The sequence below is a fragment of the Platalea leucorodia genome, assembly GCF_965183815.1.
Source record: "Platalea leucorodia genome assembly, chromosome: Z".
Taxonomy (NCBI): domain Eukaryota; kingdom Metazoa; phylum Chordata; class Aves; order Pelecaniformes; family Threskiornithidae; genus Platalea; species Platalea leucorodia.
The window spans coordinates 23811334-23833593 of record NC_138858.1 but is presented as its reverse complement, the minus strand read 5'-3'; the positions used below and the strand labels follow the sequence as shown (position 1 = coordinate 23833593).

Here is a 22260-nt window from a genome sequence, read left to right as displayed (position 1 = left end):
TAGTGTCTCATGGCATCCTAGCCAGCAGGCCTGCTGCTTGGCCTCCATTAGCTGTCTTGCTGGATCCAAACACACTGATCTGGACAGGTAAAAAAAGGCACAGTGCTGCTCTGGGAATCTGCACAAAAATGGTCCCTTTAATGCGCAGAACTTGGGGTTGTCAGCTGACTCCTGATTGCCATTTGCTGAAAAGATGAACTGTCAGCACACTGTGCAGTCACATTTCTTTTTGGTTAATAGGCTCAAAATTTCAGGCACTGAGTACAGCACATCTCCACAGTAGAATGCTGACAGGTCTATCAATTGTCAAAATTTTCCAGGATTTGGATTATACCATTGAAATAGCTCAGATGAATGTCTATGTAATGCATGGTGCAGCACTGAAGTGCTTATAATCTCCTTTTCCCAAAAGATCTGACTATAAATGGGAAGCATCTTTATTGCTTTTATGTATGAGGAATTGAAGCACCAAATGAGCGAGCAAAGTGTGTCAACATAGAGTTGAACCCTGAAATGGCTCTGTGGATCATATTCTGTTTTAGTGCACAGAACTCCCCTAAGAACAAGCAGTATTCTATATTTCTACAGAGTAATTATTTTAGACATTAGGGATAAATCCCGTTCCCACCAAAATCAAGGCAAAACTCTGACTGAAGTATGATCTGGATTTCACATTATATTTGGAAGCAAACTCAAGTACTTTGTCACACATAGCGGAAGTATCAAATAGCCTCACAGCATGCTTGATGCAGTCTATTACAATTCTGAATGATAAAAACACAATAGCAAACAAACGTTTTGCCTTCTTCAAGTTTTTTCTATTCACATTATTGTGGTTCACGACTGCCGTTTTCCTTAACTGTGATTGCTACAGACTAAAAAGGGAAAAAGAAATAACAAAGAAAACAGAACACAATAAATCCTATTACCCAGTTGACTGAATAAATGTAGATTATCACCATGTCCATATCAAACCGCCATCCACGGCTATCATCCTCAAAGTCCATGTAGTCCATCCTGTGAGCAGCATGTGGGAAATGCCTCCTTGTTACAGTATGTGAGTGTCTTTGAAAACCTGCTGAAAAACAGACCAGAAGGTAAAAATCTTTAGAAAAGCAACCAGATTGAGTTAAAAGAAAAAGTTAACCCTCTTTCTCCCATTTATTTACAAAACAAATGGAAGCAGGAAATCTGACACCTCACTGCTAGGTTTACTCACTTTGTTGAACAAGAAGCTCTTTGTGGACTTGATTTTGAAAGACTTAAAAAGTAACCCTGTCTTCCATGTCTGGGAAATAATATGTATGTTTGTTTGTATTTGGCACTCTCTACTACAGTAAAGTAATCCTATCAGCTTATGTTATCCAGACCTACGAATACCTCTCATTTGGTGCCGCCTTCCACTGAATTTGATTTCAGTGATCTAGAAGTGAAGGGCTCCATATACTGTAATTAATCTCTTGAGTAATTAATCTCTGGATTCCTGAAGTCTACTCATCTGAATTCTTCAGTAATCGAGACACATCCGTATGTGTACACACATAGTTCAACAGCGCAATTACATTTGAATTCCTATTTCTAGTATTTGAATTTTTTTTCAAAACAGTCTTCTAAATAAATCCTGCTTGCTTTAATATTATGTGTCTATATGATACATACCAGATTAAAATTAAATTTTTAAATTACTGTTTGTATGCCGATAATACATGAAAAATATATAGGCAGATGCAAATACAGCCTTTCAAGTGGAAGTAAAAATCCTGTGACTCCAAGAATGGCCTGAGTGTGGGGTCCTGCCAAAAAGTCCTTCCTCTTCATTCCTCCCCTGACTTCCCTATGTAGTAAGAGAAGTACTACAGGAGCATAGTTCTTGCATATGTCAAGATACGAGGTTAGAGAAGTGTCTGTGCAGCTGTGTTCCCAGAACTTTTGTAGCACAATTGTTTCCATGCCTTCCAAAGAAAGTATTTTCTCTCTTTGGTATCCTTTTTAAGTTCATCAGACATCTTTTGACTCCAAATTACATATGTAAACTGGTCCTCCTCTGTTCATTTAATGACTGCTTTATTTAGAAATTTGACTAGACTACTGAGACACAGAAATTCTTCCTTTGGAGAATCACTCATGGTCAGACGTCATGATATCAGTGCATTTCTTTTTTATTTTTTTATTATTAATGACAATTTGGATCAGTTTGTCATGTACAGATACAAAGTTTCTAGATCTGTATACATCAGAATCTCTCTAACATTATTTATCTTATTTTGGAGACTATACATGAAATCTTCATGCTAGTCAAGAGTGTGATGATGTTTTATGATGGTTTTCAGTGACTCCAAGTGGGCTAAGATTTGCCTCACAGCTAAATATACTACACTGACTCTAGGAAAAAAAAGTAAAAAATTCCAGGGATTTACTTGTAAAGAGTTTTAGATTATAATACAACAATTTTTTATGCAAGTGCATGAACTAAACATCTGCTTAAAGATGCTGAATATCTGCTTAAAGTATGATCTGGACCTCCTTGTTCTTTATGTTATGCTTTAGATTATGTTAATTTAAAATTAAACAGTTAAACAGTATCATATGATAACTGAAAAATACTGGAAAATAATTTTTCAACTGAAAAATAACATTAGTAATTCAGTAACAAAATTCTGAAAAATGTTAGTCTTCTTTAAATACCTTTCTGCCAAGATGTAATCTACTTGAAAAATGCTCATTTAAAAACTTACCTCAATTTCAAACTGTATTTTTCTTAATTTCTTCTCTAACACTTTTGAAACATTATTGTCAAATAGAAACCTAGATTTATGTTGTTATGTTCTACTTTTTAAATTCAATTTGCAAATGGTATTAAATTTTATCACTGATGCTATATCTTTCACTTTGCCTTTTACACATGAATTTTAGTGTATATTATCCTCTCTGGAGGGTCTTAGTCAAGACTGCTATCCGTGCTTTCTTTTTATTTATTTCTATACTTAAAAATGCTAGAGGCTGCTTTTGGATCAACAGGGATAATCAAGGAATTATGCTAACACGGAGTTACATTAGTTTTGACTTGGTAGTCATCACCTTCTAGAAGATCTGGACAAATATTATCCTTGATTTGTATGTCTGTGCAACTCACCTTAAGCAAACCTGCACTGAGCTTATCACAGATTAGACTTTGTAATGTAATCATTCTACATTCAATAACAGCAGTTTCAGTACAGGAAACTGGCTATTCTCTAATTGTTCTTCCTATAAAAAGACATAGAAAAATTGTTGGTGCTGTATTAAGGGTATGTATACAAGATCCCTGTGGCTTCCCTGAGTGTGAGTAAGGCTACTGAAAATTGGCATCCAGTTATGTGGAAAAGATTTAAATTCCGCTGCTGAAATACTCTCTTTTTTACCATCTGTAAATTGATTAAGCTTCAGCTGAAAATGTCAATAGTACAACTATTATGTAAACTGAATTCTAGGACTTAAGAGAGGCTAACAAAGAACAAGAACTGTTTCTTTTCCCTGAAGTATATTACAAAATAAACTTACATACAGTACTGAAACCAAGGATCAGATTTAGAAACCCTGTATTTTCATGCACAAAGGTTACTGCAGACTCTATGATCCATACTGTGACTACTGTCTTTAATAAGCTAGAGTGGAAATAAGCCATGTCTCTACGTCTGATTCTAGCCATCTGCAAATAAAAACTGAGAGCTGTAGAGTTCCTCAAAAACTGTACAGCAACATGGAGTAGGGGTTTGAATTATGAAACAGAAGAGCTGAGGGAGCTTCAAATCACTTCTAATATATTTGCTTCCTTTTTAAAAAGAAACCCTATCTTATTTGATGAATGCAGTCCCTAAATAATTTCTGCACAGGCATGTATTTGTTAAAACATATATTTTACTTAACTTTTTTGTGCATGCCGGTGTTGCTATGCTCTGAACAAGAACTTCCACTCAAATCACATGAATATGCATGCACAGTGCCAGTGGAGTCTGGCAGACTGTTAGTGGAAACCTGTTACTAGATAACAAAAACAATGTTGTGTGCAAATCACACTTTCATACCCACCAAAGCATGCAAATCAAAAAGGATTTTCACCAGAGCATCAATAGGCACATCTGTTGCATGTGTCCCTGCCAAAGTTTTTGCAACCTCCTGTTGAGGTACTAGCAATATTCAAAATAAGACTAGAAACAATTTAAAATACTCTCCCAATTTTATAAACTTACTGACCTCATCTTGCTATGACTAAAGAATATAAGATATGAGATGGAAAATTTTACTCTAAAAATGTGCCCAAATGAATAATATGCAAGCTATAATAGCCATTTACATTATAAGTGCTCATGTAAAATTAAATTACCTAAGAACAAGTGTACTTAGGTAATCAGATGTACCAAGGTCATTTTGACGCAGTCTCTTCTTTCTGATTATGAGCTGCAGCAGATAGATAGAGCTACTGAAAGACTGTAAGAAAAAAGGCAAGTACAGCCTGACACCTTCCCATATGTGCCCTTGCAGCAACCAGCAGCTTAGGACCCCAGTGCTTTGGAAGCTGTGCTCAGAACAATGTGTTACAATGGCATTGACAAGATTTTCTTTCCTTGCATGTGCCTGTGCATACTTTTGAACGAGATCTCATATTGCCTCCACTTACTGTGCTTTGTGTCCCTTGGTGGAGTAGTCTTAGAGCAAATAAATTGATTTCCTTTCAGGTGAAACTGAACCAGAAGATGAGCTCCAGGAGCTCTGATGTGTTCCAGTAATATGCTTCAACCACTAATGGGCATTCAGCCCTTGGGACTGGAAGTAAGTTGCTCCTGTTCCCTAAAATGCAAATGTGGACATCTGGCCCTCAGTGCCAAATGTTTTGCCCTATCTATTATGGCTGATATAATTGCTACGGCTGATATAATTGCTATAATCTTTCCTAAAACGTATTTATGCCATTCATAATTTTACGGACCTCTTGTATCTGTCTTCTGTAATATCCTTCGCAAACAAAAAACTTGTAAATTTCCTTCGTATGGAAAAGCTTCCATACTTCAGATCATCCTTTCCGCATTATGCTTCACTCTGTTTTATCCTTTTTTGAGATGATATAATCTAAAATTACATGCAAAATTGGAGATGTGGGATCACCACAAATCTAGACAATGACATAATGTTTTCCATTTTGTTATGATTCTAATAATTCCTGCTTACCTTTTGACTATGGCTGTGCATTGAATGTTTTCAGAAAACTAATCACAGTATTACCCAGATCTCTTAAGTGGCAATAATAGTTAATTTACAGCTCATCATAGTGAATATTATGTATTCACTATGGAGATTAGATAGCCTCTGTGGGCAACTGCTCCACCACTTGACTGTCCTCACAGTGAAAGTGTTTTTCTTACTTGCACTCTGAACTTCCCATATCTGTTATCACTCATCCTCCTGCCATGCACCACTGTGAACAGCTCATCTGTCCTCTTAGTGGTCTCCTTATAGGTATGGTAAGCCTGCCTGAAGATCCTCCCCAAAGCCTACCCTTCTCCAGACTGAATAAGCCAGTTCCCTCAGCCTCTCCTCACAGGTCAGCTGCTCCAGGCCCCTGAGCATCAGAATCTCCCTCTGCTAAACTTGCTCCAATTTACTTCTGTCTTTCCTGTATTTGGGGGGGTATGTGCAATAGCAGCATTTTAGATGTGGTCTGCTGAGTAGCAGGGGATAAAAACTTCCCTTATCTACTGCTGTTCATACATCATGCTCCTGTTCATAAAGCCCAGGATGCTGTTGGCCTTCTTTGCTGCCAGGGCACACTGCCAGCTCATATGCAGCTTGCTCTCCGTCAGGATGCCCAGGTTGTTTCCAGAGCGCTGCTCCCCAGGCTGTCAGTGCCCAACCCGTCTCATTGCCAGGGGCTGATTCTTCCCAGGTGCAGGACTCAGCATTTGTCCTTGTTGAATTTCACACGGTTCCTTTCAGCACACTTCTCCAGCCTGTCTTGGTCTCTCTGAATGGCAGCCCTGCTGCTGAGTCTATCAACCTGTCCTCCAATTTGTTGTCCTCGCAGACCTGATGAGAGTGCATTCTGTTGCCTCCTTGAGGTTGCTGATCAAGAGAACTGTTAACTGTCAAGCTCATATTTACTATCATCAGTGCCCTGAATAATTTAGTATCACTAATAAACAGCTTTATATGTATCACTTTTCCAAATCACATATGAATGTTCTGAACTACACAGACCGCTGTGGGATTCCAACAACAATCCAATGTAGTTTGCTAGATGCTCTTTTACACCATATTTTCCACCTTCTACATTGGTCTGGTTTTCTTTTAATGTGCCCTGCTGAAAGGGACTTTATCTGCTGAAGCACCTGCTTTACTGTTTCAGCCCATTTCTCCAGCCTGTCTTGGTTTCTCTGAATAGCAGCCCCACCACTGAGTCTACCAATCGGTCCTCCAATTTGTTGTCACCTGCAGACCTAATGACATTGTGGAGAAATGGGCCAAAATTTCACACCATTCTGTACTTTTTTCAAGGATACAGTGCTTTTATACTGCTTTCACAAACAAGGTATCATCCAAAACTTCTTGCATAAACACCAGCCTTTTCCCATATGCACATCACGCAGCATCAGATTCTGGTTATGCTAAGATAATAGCTAAAGACTGCAAAATTTGCTAGTTAAAATGAGCTATGAAATCTGTATTTCCAACAAAGAAAAAAGCATGTATTGCTAGAGAGGTTTGTGAAAGGATGGCACTTATCCTATGTGAATGCCTGCAAGCATGTCCCATTGACTCCCAATCTCATCTCCCAAGCTCTAACTCAGTCTCAGGCCCTCCACCAAACTCAAGTCCCCAAAGCATTCAGTTCCTTCCCCAAACCAAGGCCACTCAACCCAATCACCATCCTTCTCAGACAAAGAGTTTTAGCTTTCTCCTCCTCCTGCATGAAAAGCTTAAATCTCCCTACCCTCCTGCCTCGGGTATTTCAGCTCCACACACCTCTTGTCTCAGAAGTCAAAACCTCATTTTTTCTAGAGTGAGTCCTGAAATTCCAGACTCCTCTTGCCCCAGGATGCACACCAGAAACTCCAGCTTTCCTATGCTAAAACTTCTACCATCACCTTTCAAGGTCTTTCTCACTGCAAAGTCCAATCATCTTCCCAAACCTCCCTCACTATCCTACTCCTGCCTTCCTCTCACTTTCTCTCTGCTCTCTTTGAATATTTCTCTGCTCTTGCCCTTCTGACTTCACCTGTGGGCACTCACTGGCTGCCAGCACCTTATATCCATGTGTGACTAAACTGACATAATGGCCTAAACATCTCTCCATTCCTTTTTCATCCCCAAAATCCAAGTCCTACTTTCTGCTAGCAGTTGGACTTCAGAAAACCTGGATGTAAAATGTACTTAAGCTGGACATAATCCTTATCTGAAACCATTTTTATATTCACTATGATGTCTGTCTTACTAGCTATAGGACTTTTGCAGGGCTTTTGGTTTAAATGTTGAAATCTGCGACAGTCCCAGAGAGGTAAATTGTGTGTAAGCAGTTATTTGCACATGCATAAAATGCAATTTATTGAACTCACTGTGCATACGATACAGAATCCTTCTGTACATGAACAAATCAGCAGCATGCAGGCAATTTAGCAGGGAATACACAGTACCTGCTTTTCAAAATGTCAAAGAACATCGTCTGCAGAGGGTCTAGAAAAGCACCTGATTACTGTGAAAATCTGAAAAAGCCCCGTCCTGAAGCCTTTCATATGGGACACAAGACTTAATTGCATAAGGAGCACTCCTTTTTATAAGGCAGAGTCATTAGGAACCACTGTTCTTAACTCTTACAACTAGCTTTTTGTTTTGTGACTTTCGTAAGGCACTTGACATAAGAAAAAGAACACCATGCTACAGACAAAACTATACAGAAATCCCAAAATGTGGTAATGCCACTAACTGACATACATATGTTTCATCTGTTGAAGCAAAAAGCTTATAAAAACTGCAGTCCTACAAAATCAACCACCAGGCAAATAATGCTGCTTGCTGATCAGTATCAGTGTAACTATTGGCACGGATATCTAAGAACCATCTCTACTCTCTTAAAACTTTATAAATCCTGCATGGATCTGGGAACAGAATATCCACAAATGAACGAGAAATCTCATAGCAAGTAAAAGAAGAAAAAAAAAACCCTGAAATAATTCATAGAAGTTCTTGTAGCAGTTACAGTTCTTACAAATATTCATTTCATACTGCTCTAACTTTCCATATTATTTTTAAGATTATAAATATGATCATCTATTCCTTTTTCTTTGTAGCTATTCTCTGGCTTTTTCTACAGAGATATGTAAGAAAACAAGCCCAAGAGGTAAGGTTATATGCTACACATCAATACATAAAAGCCATACTTGAATTCAGCATTTCTTTGGACCTTAATTGTTAATCCCTGCAGTTAACACCTCTCAGGCCTTCAGGACAGAGAGGAGGCAACTACTCATTTGGAGGTTTTTTCCTCTGTGAAATACTGTAAATTTTATTTAATCAAAATTACAAATATTTACACTTGACAAAGAGATCTGACAGTTTCACTCTGAATAGGAAATGAAGATGAGATTTTTTTCCATTCAATTACAGCTCACTGGATTTCAGTGAGGATTATTTATAACTGAAGTTTTTTGCATGTTCCTGCCATTAGTTTGAATTCTAAGACTAAAATATAAAATATGAAATATAGTGCCCCTGACATAAATTAACAATGACATTCTGAATATTAAGTAAATAAGCAAATAAAAATGTGTGAAGGCAGTTACCTCTTGCTATTTTATAGACTAATTCAGCTTTTACGATTAAAACACAAACCATAAAGCTAGCTAGTATATCTTATCAAAGAATCGGGTTATTGGAAAAGAAAACAAGAGAAAGCTTTAAAAATGAATGACAAAATCCATAAAGAATGCATGCATACACATTTTACATTGAGTATTTTGCATAACTAACATTTTTGCTAATTTATTAAATACGTTTATTAAAGTTATTAAATATATCTCTTTAGCAATTTTATGAGAAATATTCAATGACTACTGTGCCCAGTCCCTCTCATAAATCCAAAGCAAAACTAGAACAACTTGTGTTTTCTATCTTGGACTGTTTATTTCCCTGGAAGTAAATGAATCAAGAAGCAAGAGGACTGTGGGAAGGCAGAATGAGCTTAGAAAACATAACTCTGTCCAAACATCTGTGATTATTCTATAATTATCAATACTCACAATTATAAGCTAATTGGCTAGTTTAAGTGCTGGAGTGCATACTAAAACAGGAGTAATTAATCTTACATTTCACAATGTAAAAGTCATTTGACTGTAGAAACCATGAAGGAATTCTGATAATCAGTCTGTAAACAGATTTTTTTTTATGTAACCAAGTGAATTATTTGTTTCCTTTTTCCTTCTTCCCCTAAACCATAACACACTAGCACCAAGCAGGCAGGACATCATATAACAGCTTTTTAAAATGATTTATAGCAAAACCTACTCTCCTACTTTACAACCACTTTATTTCAAAATTCAATTAAGGGTGATGAAATAAAAATAATATATGGATGAAATAAAAATAATATACAGTAATTGAAATGCATATCCTTGTTTTTCAGGGTGCAAACTAGCTCTGTAAATAAATGAAACATTGGCTTCTTTAACTGCCCTCCTCTTCACCATACCATATAGTCTTGATGACTCATACCAAGAAATGAAGCTGCATGGTTTCCCTGTGAGATCATGTCATGGATCTAAATGCACTGTTTGCATACATTCTAGACCATAAAATGTCTTCCTTTAATTTTAAAGGTAAGTTTTCTACGTGTATATTGATGACACACATCATATAGTTATGGTAATTTTCATACATTTGCCTTTAAGATGGGGATTTGTAATCACTTCTGTTCACATTTGCATGTAGATAAACTGTATCTTAACAGTGAATTTAACTTGTGGACAACTTCCCTCTTTGCCATGACAGTGCACACAGTGAAAACCAGGGAATCTCAAACAGCAACCTGAAGTATTTAACTTTCTGTGGTATGTGCACCAATAATCTATATGAAAAATTAATTTTAAAAAGTATTCAGAATATTCTGACTCTATGAATTTTCTTATTAATTTTTTATCTATTTTCCACTTCTCTTTCACTTTCTCGTCACTAAATCTCTTACTCATGGTCTCAAACGCTACTTGTCATCAACACCCTCTTCTGTTATTCCTACTTTTTATCACTGAACTTTTCTAAAAATCATGTTGCAAGTTTATGTTTTCTTTACATTTGTCATCTCCCCAGCTGATCAAATACTACATTTCAGCTGTCAGCAACTCTTGCTAAATTATCATCGTAAGAGCCTTCACCTTTGTGTCATATTGCTGTAATGGCATCACCTCCCTCTAGTTTCATTCTTCCCTACAACTCCTCCCTAACTACTTACATCCCTTCAGGCTCCATTTGTTTGGACTGGTACCGTACAAAATATGTAGAGGCAAAAGCTATTGATATTTATAGGTAGGCTTAACATAATAGCTCAAGATGACTGAATAAGTATAAATACCATTAAAAAGGATCTCATACTGATGCTTGTCTCTAGTGTGAATGCTACTTGGCATACTGCTCAATTCTTTTTAGATGCTTATTTCTTGACTTGCATGATTGCTATATTTTGTTAAAAAAGTTAATACTAAAGATAATTTAAGAAAAATTTTGCAGAGTTTTGTTATACACTGCTGTCCACAAGCCTTTCAGTGCTTAAGTCTTTAATGTTTTAAGCCAATTTTAGTGGAACACCGTAAGATAATAGTAATGCAAATACTTTTTAAAAAATAAATTCATGAATTAGCTCTACTTGTCTTAAGACAGGGTCAGTCTGACAGCAAAGGTCAGAGGGAATACACAAGATAGGCATGCCAGGGCCTCACCACACCCCTCTGCAAGACAAGGCCATGTATGTCTACACAAAGCATTTAGTTTATTTGCAAATCAGCTGTCTGGCAACATGAATCCCTTAATTCCTCCAGAGAAACTGGTGAATGACCTATCTTGGAGCCATGCCATTGTCTTCGAACAAATTCATATTCAGCTTTAGTTAACGTCAAGTTCAAAAATTCCTACTTCCCATCTGAGCAAACAAAGGAAATATTAATTCCTCCAGAGAATGAAAAATATAAAGCACAAGACCATATCTTGAGAAAGCTGGCAGTTTTTCTGAACTGAAAGTTTTCTGATGCTGACATTACTTAACCAGTTTTTAGGAAGCTGACCAAGGTTTTACAGAAAGAGTTGTCTGAAAAGGATCATATATGTCCAACAGAAAATTAAAAATAAATTTTCGCAAAGAAAAGTTATCAAGAAAGAAGCTATTTAAAATTAAAAAAATATGTTTATGAACTCTTAAAAAAATCCTTCCTTTAATCCTTTATTAAATATGTAATGGTGGTTATCTCTTTTTCTGACAGCATTGCAAACATCCATCTTTATCTACTCAGCTAAGATATTCACCAAAAGTCTCCTGACTTTACTCTGCTGTTTGCTCATCTCTTGCTTCTTTGAGAAGGTATGCTTAATCTGGCTCTGATCTAATAAAAATATGATCACCTTTTCTTGCTTATTATTCTCACACATCACCTTGAGTGCTTTTACGCTTCCACTTTTGTCATTCATCAAATTCAAATTTCAGCTTTTGTTTTCACTTTTAAGGGTCTCCAAAACTCTGCCTTGCCCAAAAAAATGCCTCACTTTTCATAATTACGCTATGCAAGTACCATATTCCTCCAGAAATCTTAGCAGTTTTCTACCCAATAAGTGCTCTAGGATCAAACTGAACTCGTGTCCATGTCCAAATTTTGGAATGGCATGGATCTCTCTGTGTCACTGGTACAGATGTATGAAACAGAAATCACAGGCGTGTTAGGTAGCAGAAACAATGTACTTGTTTATCCTACTTTATTCTCTATTAAGTCATTGATACTGATGAAGCCAACTGATATTTCTACAATCCATTCTCAGCCAAAAATTCTTTGTTATTCTTATAGTAAATGGGATTTCTATGAGGCATTGAATCAAAGGACTGAACACCAGGCAAACTTAACTTTCAAGGTAAGATGTATTTCTACCAGCAGAGCTGAGACATTTAGGGGCTAGTTCAGTAGAACTGAACTGTTCTCCTATGCAGTATATTTCAGTGCTAAGTGGATGGGGGGAGTGTGCTGGGGAAGCACGTCTGACATAACCTTTGCAAAACATAATCAGTTCACAGCTAATTAGGAATATAACCAATTTTACTGGTCATTGCTCAGTAGTCACAATCTATCTTTTTGCCGTTCTATTTGGCATAGCTGGCAAGGATCATTCCCCACTTCCACTAAAATGCATAGAAAGATACTTGCTAATTCCTGCCAGTGATGAAGACAGAATGCATCTTTGCTTCCACTTGTTCACAGAGACCCGTCATAACCTGAACTAGTCTCAAAAGAATCTTAGAGAAAACATAAAAAAATAAGACAAAGAGATATTTTATGCGATAAACAGATTCTGTGATGAAAGACTACCGCTTCAAAAAGCTAGCAATTCAAAGTTTACCTAGACTGGTTTAACCAGGATTATGTATTGTCCTCAATTGTCTTTAGAGGCCAAATAATAAATATTTATGTAATCTTATTTGATAAATACATAAAATCCTTTTACAATGCGTAAGTTAAAATTGTAATGGAAGACACCATTGTAATCAAACTGCAGGATATCTTACAAGAACAGGCATACTAAGAGTAGACTAAAGGTCTTCCTACCCTATCGTTCTTTCTCTGACAAGGTCACAGAATGAGAAATTGGTGAATAGGAAGGAAAGAATATAAGAACAGGGCAAGCGTTTTGCAATACTTTCCTGGTATTCTCTCTCAGCTCCCAGGGACTTGCAGTTCAAGGATCTCCTCAGGTAAATGTGGTATCTTTGAGTTTAATACACTTTACTCCATTTTTCTTCCAAGAATCTGCCATTATTTGAACCCATGCTCTGGGGTAATGATAATTTTATTTAATGTCTTCTAGTTCTTTTATTATGAGACAGTGAATAACAGCAGCACATTCACTTCTGCCATGCCTGTCATGATTTTAATTACCTCTATCATCCTCCCTCTTTAGTCATCTCTTGTTTTGGCTGAAGCATTCTAGTCTATTTACATATTCCTCATCAGGAAGGAATTGAAAACTGACATTCTTATTTATCTTCTCTGTACCCTTCCAGTTTACTGCCTCTTTTTGTGATGAAAGGGAAACAAGGTAAACATTGCTGAAGATCACTGAGGACCATGACAGTCTTCTGCCACTGCTTGCACTTGGCTTTCATTTTTTTTTATTCCGAATATTTCAGTACTGTAAGCAAATGTTATCACCTTCATTTCTAGTAACGAATATGCTGGATAGTACAAACTGTACCATATAGCCGTCTAGGACAAGACTGCTAATCTCCCTTCAGTGAGAAAAATTAATCATTTATTTCTATCCTTTGTTTGGTATCTTTTAACCAGCTATTAATGGATGAGAGGACTTTCCCTCTTATCCTGAACACAGCTATGTTTTTTCAAGCATCTTCAGAAAAGAACCTTCTTAAAAGACTTTTGGAATTTGTAAGCTGCTGGGTGAAAAGCACAATACCTCTAACTCCCCTACAAGTTCATTTGGGTCCCTTCAGTACAGCTGTGGGACCATGGTTGTGTAAGAGGTCTAAAATGTTCTTAGTTTGTCTTACCAGCTAGTATGAACACTTGGTTCGATAAGCAGAACTAAAGATGCCAATCTTAACATCTATTCAGGGACATATCAAGAAATACATGGGGAAAGGCTACAGTATACTTTTTTGCCATGGTGTTGCGTAGTTATAGCTATAAATATTCCTCGTACAGCAGTCTTATAATACCACAGTTAAATGGGAACAAGCAATCCTAAGAAGTCTCTAAAGAACAGCCTCTGCGAAACAGCTTAAAAGATAAACAAGGCTATTGAAACTTACACAGTGCTTTGTACTGACGCTGTTGGCAAAACAGCAGAGACAGAAAGTGGCAGTGCTAACAGGGCTGAAGCTTAAGAAATCTCTGTGACACTGACCTTTGTACCTTAAAGTTCCCCTTCCATTTCATTTTGTTTTTCTTTCAGATACACTTCTGCTTGGTGAGGTGCAGAAGTGAAGCCTTGAAGGCCAGTCAGAGCACAGCTGCTCTGTGGGACCCAAGCGGGACCTTGGAATTAAGAAATCAGTTTTGTGTTTCTTACCAGTGACCTGTTGGAGCTGAAAGGACTTGTGGGCAAGCAAAAATGGTGCAAGTGTTAGGGTCTAAGTGCTGACAAATCAGCAAAATGACAAAGTTGCCAGCTGACCGAAGACACTCTCAACCAGCAGTGCTTGGATTCTCTTTTCTGTCTTAATGTACTATAGGCATAACAGATGCTCAAAGACAACATTTCCCAGTAATGTGTGTCTCCTTGAGGCAGAAAATTCACTTACTGAGAATACTGTAGACTGTAAATGCATCTTGTGAGAAATGCATGTGTGCAGATGGATCCTGGCTGAAAAAGGAAAGCCTTCTGGTGAAGAAGCATTGCATGGTCCCACAACTGCAGTCTTGAGTAGTACGACAAAGGAACAAATAAAATAAAGAAATGAAGAAGTAAGGAAATTAACTGAGGAAAAAAAGTGCAATAAGGAAGGATGGAAGAGTAGGACTTGGGAAAAATAGCTCAATATAAGGATTATTCTGAGAGACTTCTTATACTCCAGCACTACTCTTTATAGCTGGAATCAATGCTGCACCTTCTATTTTCAGTAACACCTGTCTTGTTTCTCTTCTCAGTAGATCACAGCATCAGAAACTTGAAAACCACTATCACTTTTTTCTTCTTTTTAAACAGAGAAGTATGAACTTAAAACCTAGTTGAGGTAATTTTATAGCTGTAAATTTTCACATCTGTTAACATTCTTCCTTTATTGCCTATCTAACTGAAAGAATGATAACAAGAATCTTGACTCAAGAAAGTAGATTTTAAAGTGTTCTACTCCAATTTTAAAGAAAGAGATACAAAAATTTATCAACAGGTATTACTAAAAGCTTTCACAACATTTTTTTTTTTTTTTTTAATGTGTAGGAAATTGTGCACCCTTTTCTCTAGAGAATGATTGCTTAAAAGGACATGGCAGATGTGACCTACTGAGGTGGCGGGAATTTCCACTGGGTATTAGCAGGCATTGAAAACACTGTATCTTGCAATCCTTGACTGATGCAGAAGTCAATAGCTATTTATTAAGTCACTAAACAGATGAGATCAGTAAAGAATTAGCACAGATCTCATTGTATGCAACATTGGGGAAATGTTTTGTAGATTAAGCATTTAAAAAAAAAAAAACAGATAAAAAGAATTACTCTATTTCTAAATAGCTTTTTCCACTTTCAATTTAATCATCATATTTTAAATAAAAATGTTAGCATAGAAACAGTTGGAGGTAATTTCCAAGTAGCCTAGGAATAATCATATCTTGAAATAGTCGCCAACAGCTGTAACTCAGAGGTTTCATAATCCCCTTCTCTCATTCTGAACACCTAGCTATGTACTTACTTTCAGGCATATCTACAGTCTTTCTCTACATGCAGACAGCTAGCACCCTTTTACAACATTATCATCACTATCTTGATTACTGTATCCTGTATCTCTGGTCTCTTCAATGTATTTCTACCACAGATTTATGCAAAAGCTTTTGAAATAACCCTTTTAGGCCCAGTGCACTGTCTCAGTCTATTTTTTTAACTCCTGCACTTGACTACACCAAAGTCACTGTCAAATTAAGTATCGTATTTTCAATTTAAATGATATTTATCACTTCTTTTAGTCCACATTTCTGGTATCAAATTACTTCAGGAGACTTACACAGAAAGTTTGTGAACTTTCTGTGACTGTACAGTGTTTATAGAATGCAACTCCAATTTAATAGCATGCAAAGGCTACACTTATGATGTTATTAAACTATAAATATATGATAACAGGATCCAATCGAGCACATTTGCTATTTAACTATCCTATTCAAACTACACTATTTATTTATTTTTAAATCTGTTTAAGGAAACCATTATTTGGGATGTTATTTCTATTGTGCAATTACATTTTTTAAACGTTACCAATACTCAAAACAATACCTAACATAGTATCTTCATCTTATATAAAACAGAAGACATTCTAGATGCATATTTAAAATTAGCTTGTTAACTTTCACATGTATTAAAAACCTGAATCCTAAAAGAAGATTGGCCTTCATGCTTGAGCAACATTTCCATTTTATCATTAACCTATCCTTGACCAAATAGAGCATACCGTATGCAGAGCAATGGCATATGCAATGTTTATGAAACAAATGGGAATTCTGTTAATGATTTTAATTGGAAAAAAATACAGTGCGGTATAAGGGCAAACTACTCTGGAGCAATTTTCATCAGCTTGAAAGCTACAGTGCTGAGGTTTCTTACTTTTTGTATAAACCTCAAAAGCTACAGATGTTTGGCGTTTTTTTAGTTAGAAGATAATTTTACATTCCTCATGGAAATTCTCATATGAAAGAAGACTCACATATTGATTACAAAATCTGTTTGGCTCAGTGAATCAGTTCAGGAAAAGAAGTAAGGAAAAAGAAAAGACACTTGATTTTATCTAGCAGTCCTGCAATGTTCAGAAAGTCTAAATTAGTTCATACTGATAAATCTTCTATATAATCTAGGCTTCTCAACAGCCATCTTTCTCTCCTTGCATCCCAATCTAATTCCGAGGTCTGATTTTATCAGGTCTAGCATCTCTAACGAGTGGTTTACTGTTCAAAGTTTACCATTTTTATGTCTAGAGTATTAAAATAATACTGTGGAAGAGGTTTTGTCATATGGAAAACTGGAATCATATGAAGTTTGAAAAGAGCTGCTAGATTCTTGGCGACCACTGAACCTGCTGGATATGAACTAGACAAAAGAGCATATGCATTTCTAACAGGGCCACAGAATTTCTTCTTTGACGATGCAGTATTGTCATATAAGGAGGCAGTTATTCTCACATTCAAAACTGCAGATTTTCATCGCTCTCTAAGCACTGTAATCATATCCCTTTTCACTCCAGTCACTCTACTCATAGACCCACTCTGTTCTTCTTCCCATTCTTTATATTTTGCCTTCTGCAACTCTAACATCTTATTAGACTGTTACCTTTCTAACTAAAAAAATTTAATCTAAGTAGCCTCTTTTCCCCTACTGCTCTCAGTGATACCAAGCTTTGCATTTCGAGGGCATCTGTTATGGTGTCAGAAGTCTTTTGCTGCCAGTACGCTCAGTCTTCTATGCCTGTAAAGTCCCTGCGAGCCTCCTGAGGCAGGGAACATAAGCAAAGTTAGGAAAACCAAATATGGAACTTCATATGCTGCCAAGCACAATTTAGATGTAAGCCCAAAAAAGATGTCCAGGAAGAAAACATTATACACTTGTGTTTTGAACTGACACAAACCCTGAAGTAGCTTTTATTCAAATAAAAAGTCCGAAGAGAGAGACATGGCAGTGACACATGTATTTAAGAAGGCAAAGACAAAGTTTCAGACAGGTATGTGGTTTGGATTTCCTATTAACTAGATCTAATCATGTTCCCATTCAGTGTGGGACTTTTAGGCTATCCTTTGGAGACACGTAAATCCAGCATTCTGAATTACATTTGTGGAACGACATGCCCAATTTTCAGGTAGCACAATACTGAAGCTGTGTGACCTCTCCAGATCTTCCTTTTACTTTTAATTATTTATGTTTTGTACAAAGCTCAGCATGGTAGCTTCATATTCATATTCATATTTATGAAAGACATAATTCATGCGACACTATGGAACATATATGAACTATGTCACATACATGAAGTAATGTATTACAGTAAACCAATAAGCTCAGCATCAACATTCACACTACATAAACTGCTGTTAGAGAAAAAGAAATACTAATCTCTGTTTTTCCTGCCAACAGCTTCCCCTCTGAGTAATACCAAAGATGATCTACCAGTCCTCAAAGTTCTCAAGTCTGCTCATTTTTGATAGCTAGGAGCATTTTCTGTTATTTACAGTATCAAATCATGACCTTGTGTGACACAGTTTTATAAGTGGAGGACCAGAATTTATCAAATTTGACCTGTAGAAAGGTCTGCGTAGACTCACAAAAGGAATATAAAAAGAATGTCCTGTTTTATTTTTTCCACATACTTTTAAAAGCAATCAAGATTGTTCTTACAAACAGGAAAAATATATCTGCTAGCAAGACAGCACTACAGAAAGTAACAATGTAGATAGATGTAGATGAGGCCTGGTGAAGAAAGGCTGTTAGACTGGAAACAGGGAAATACGGGTAAACAATGAATCCCACATTTCAGCGGTCTAACTTAAATGTTTTTCAGTTAACAACCAGTTGATAACAATGAAAATGTTTAAGTGTTAAAGTAGCAACAAGAGGACTAAGCTTTCTTCATATAATAAGCAGAAAACAAAGCTAAAACCCACACCCTTTACTCCATTTCATATGTATAGAACAAGCAATACAGAATAAGATATATGATATTATTCCAACTTTCTTATACGACTTCTTTCATAGAAGACTGATTCTGATTTTTTTTGGAGAGGTCTTTATTGACCACACTCAGAACTAGTAACTTTTTCCCTTTTTCCCTTTTTCTTCATTCCACTATGCAGGCACAAATTTGTCCAAACAGGAAACAACATACAATTATCCTGATAATGTGCACAAAATTAAAAGATTGAAGAATAAATAAAAAGGTAAACACAAAAATTGTCTTTTTACAATTTGCAGTTTATCTTTAGATTCAGACCATTGTGTATGAGTCACCCAGGAGAATTTAACTCAGCTCTACTTTAAAAATCATCCATCTCTGATTTGCTATGGCATGTATTACCTAGAGACATATTTTCAAATATTATACTCAAGGCTGAGTGAAGTTTAGGGAAAAATTAAAAAACTTACCTTCAAAAACTCTGAAGGCTTTCTTGCAGCTTGGTAGAGGCGATTTTGCAGAATTTGATTTTTGAAAATTTTCTTTCAACTTCAAATATTCCGTCGGGAAAAAAGATTTGGTAGAGTTGTTCAGTTCTACAATAATTAATGGGAAAGAATGTGCACATCAATGCTGTAAATATAGCAATAATTTGCATAGGTTTATATTACAAAATAAAAATGCCTTATCTACTGTGTAATCCTTTTTCTGATTCTAACATCTCTTAAAATCACATAAACTCAAGCATTTCCAGATATAGCACAAACAAGTTTTGAACATGCTGTTTTGGTTCTGTTCCTCTGAAAAAAAGCATTTAGGAAAGATGACGTCAAATTCTAGCAAAATGAAGTACATAATCATAGAATCATAGAATCATAGAATCCTTTGGGTTGTAAGGGACCTTTAAAGGTCATCTAGTCCATCCCCCCTGCAATGGGCAGGGACATCTACAACTAGATCAGGTTGCTCAGAGCCCCATCCAGCCTGGCCTTGAATGTTTCCAAGGATGGGGCATCTACCACCTCTCTGGGCAACCCGTTCCAGTGTTTCACCACCCTCATTGTAAAAAATTTCTTCCGTATATCTAGTCTAAATCTACCCTCTTTTAGTTTAAAACCATTACCCCTTGTCCTATCGCAACAGGCCCTGCTAAAAAGCCTGTCCCCATCTTTCTTAGAAGCCCCCTTTATGTATTGAAAGGCTGCAATAAGGTCATCCCAGAGCCGCCTTTTCTCCAGGCTGAACAACCCCAACTCCCTCAGCCTTTCCTCATAGAAGAGGTGCTCCATCCCTCTTATTGTTTTTGTGGTCTCCTCTGGACCTGCTCCAACAGGTCCGTGTCCTTCCTGTGCAGAGGACCCCAGAGCTGGACGCAGCACTCCAGGTGGGGTCTCACCGGAGCAGAGTAGAGGGGCAGAATCCCCTCCCTCGACCTGCTGGCCACGCTGCTTTTGATGCAGCCCAGGAGACGGTTGGCTTTCTGGGCTGTGAGCGCACATTGCCGGCTCATGTCCAGCTTGTCATCCACCACTACACCCAAGTCCTTCTCCTCAGGGCTGCTCTCAAACCCTTCATCCCCCAGCCTGTTCTTGTTGTCCAGAACCAGGTCCAGAACCTTGCACTTGTCCTTGTTGGACCTCATGAAGTTCACACAGGCCCATTTCTCCAGCTTGTCCAGGTCCCTCTGGATGGCATCCTGTCCCTCAGGCACGTCAACTGCACCACTCAGTTTGGTGTCATCTGCAAACGTGCTGAGGGTGCACTCAGTCCTGCTGTCTATGTCATTGATGAAGATATTGAACAGCACTGGCCCCGGTACAGATCCCTGATGGACACCACTCGTCACTGATCTCCATCTGGACATCAAGCCATTGACCACTACCCTCTGGATGCAAACATCCAGCCAGTTCCTTATCCACCGACCAGTCCACCCACCAAATCCATATCCTTCCAATTTAGAGAGAAGGATGTTGTGGGGGACTGTGTCAAAGGCCTTACAGAAGTCCAGATAGATGACATCCATAGCTCTTCCTTGGTCCACTGATGTAGTCACTCCATCATAGAAGGCCACTAGGTTGGTCAGGCAGGGCTTGCCCTTGGTGAAGCCATGCTGGCTGTCTCGAATCACCTCCCTGTCCTCCATGTGCCTTAGCATAGCTTCTAGGAGGATCTGTTCCATGGTCTTCCCAGGCACAGAGGTGAGGCTGACAGGTCAGTAGTTCCCAGGGTCCTCCTTTCTACCCATTTTAAAAACAGGTGCAATGTTTCCCTTTTCTGAGTCCCCAGGGACTTCACCTGACTGCCAGGACTTTTCAGATATCATGGAGAGTGGCTTGGCAACTACATCAGCCAATTCCCTCAGGAATCAGGCTATTTAACTTACAAAACCATGATGACCTTTATGAATGAAAATGACATCTATCAAACTGACTGTGGTATTAATTCTCAGTTCATATTGTTTTTTGTTTAACACCATCACTCGGTAACAGTCAGTAATGGAAGAAGAGGGGAAGAGTCTGAAAATTTTTTTTGAGAATTTTTAGATGGTGTAGATTAACAAAAATTAAGAACATATTTGTAGAATGATTAATGACACGTTGCAAGAGTTGACATGACTTATTAATCTCAAGATATCATCAGCTTCTTGGGATATAATATAGGGAATGATGTACATAGACTGCAACTCAAAACTGTCAAAACTAACCTATCCATAGCTATACAACAATGGAAAACAATTTAAAAATAACCATATTTTCCTACCACAGAAAAGAAGTGATCTGCTGATAACACAGTTGCCAGATAGCAGTTAACAGGGAAAACTTCAAAACCCCCCATTTTGGCCCTTCAAACCACCATGGCTCCAGGTAAATACTAATAATAGCAGCTGCTACCATAACTCCTTCTGTACCTTAAAAGAAAGAAAAGGCCCTTCACAGATCTTTGAAAAGCCTTACATATTATTACTTTACCTGGTTCATTGGAATTGTACATACTTTTTCAATAATCAATATTTTATGAAAGGATCAAATCTTTTTCTCTGGAAAATTTGAGAAAGTTAAGCTTTTTGTGAACAGGCTCCAGAAAGAAGAAAAAATTCCAAATGCCCTTTGGTTGCAGTAGCTTTTTCTATGTAAGAAGAAGGCGTTAGCAGATTTGAAGAAAAAAAAAAATGCTGATCTTATTCTAAAAATTATGCTGTATTTCACCGTGTCAGAATGCAGGTGGAATGAGGCTACCCAACACATGCAGAGTACAGAAATCTCCAAATCCTTCTATCTCGTTATGTGAGAATGGCACTACTGCACACATAAACCTCTGTCAGTGAAGGGAAAGAGGTCATTTTCTCTCCTAAATGTAAAAGAAACAAGCTGTGTATTTTTCACTAGTGTTTTTTTTAATTTTTATATAAGAGCTTTGTACGCTACTGAACATATTTGGATTAAGTACTATTTGGATTCAGAGAAATATCCTCTGATGAGACTCTGCTTGCCTCTCACAGCATCAACAGAGAGTATTTTACTTTCCTTATACAGGCTACAAAAACCCACTCAGTTCTTTCAACTTTATTGTCTAAATTTAAACACTGAAATCTCTGGTGAGGCATCTAATTCCTGTTTTTCAAAAGACAGTGGTGACAACACTGGCTTTTAAAAGGTTGCTTGGTTCGGC

The 22260-nt window shown here is 37.3% G+C and overlaps 1 protein-coding gene across 1 annotated transcript in view; it reads right to left on the bottom strand.

Moving 5' to 3' along the window:
• Window positions 1-875: 875 nt before the first annotated feature.
• The window catches only part of RNF180 (ring finger protein 180), a gene marked incomplete at both ends in the record, with an annotated part of 77191 nt that continues 55806 nt past the window's right edge, over window positions 876-22260 (bottom strand). The window contains 2 exons of the mRNA XM_082335659.1: window positions 876-1078; window positions 19062-19187. Of these exons, the coding sequence (XP_082191785.1) occupies window positions 876-1078; window positions 19062-19187 (329 nt within the window). The remainder of the gene's footprint in view (window positions 1079-19061; window positions 19188-22260) is intronic.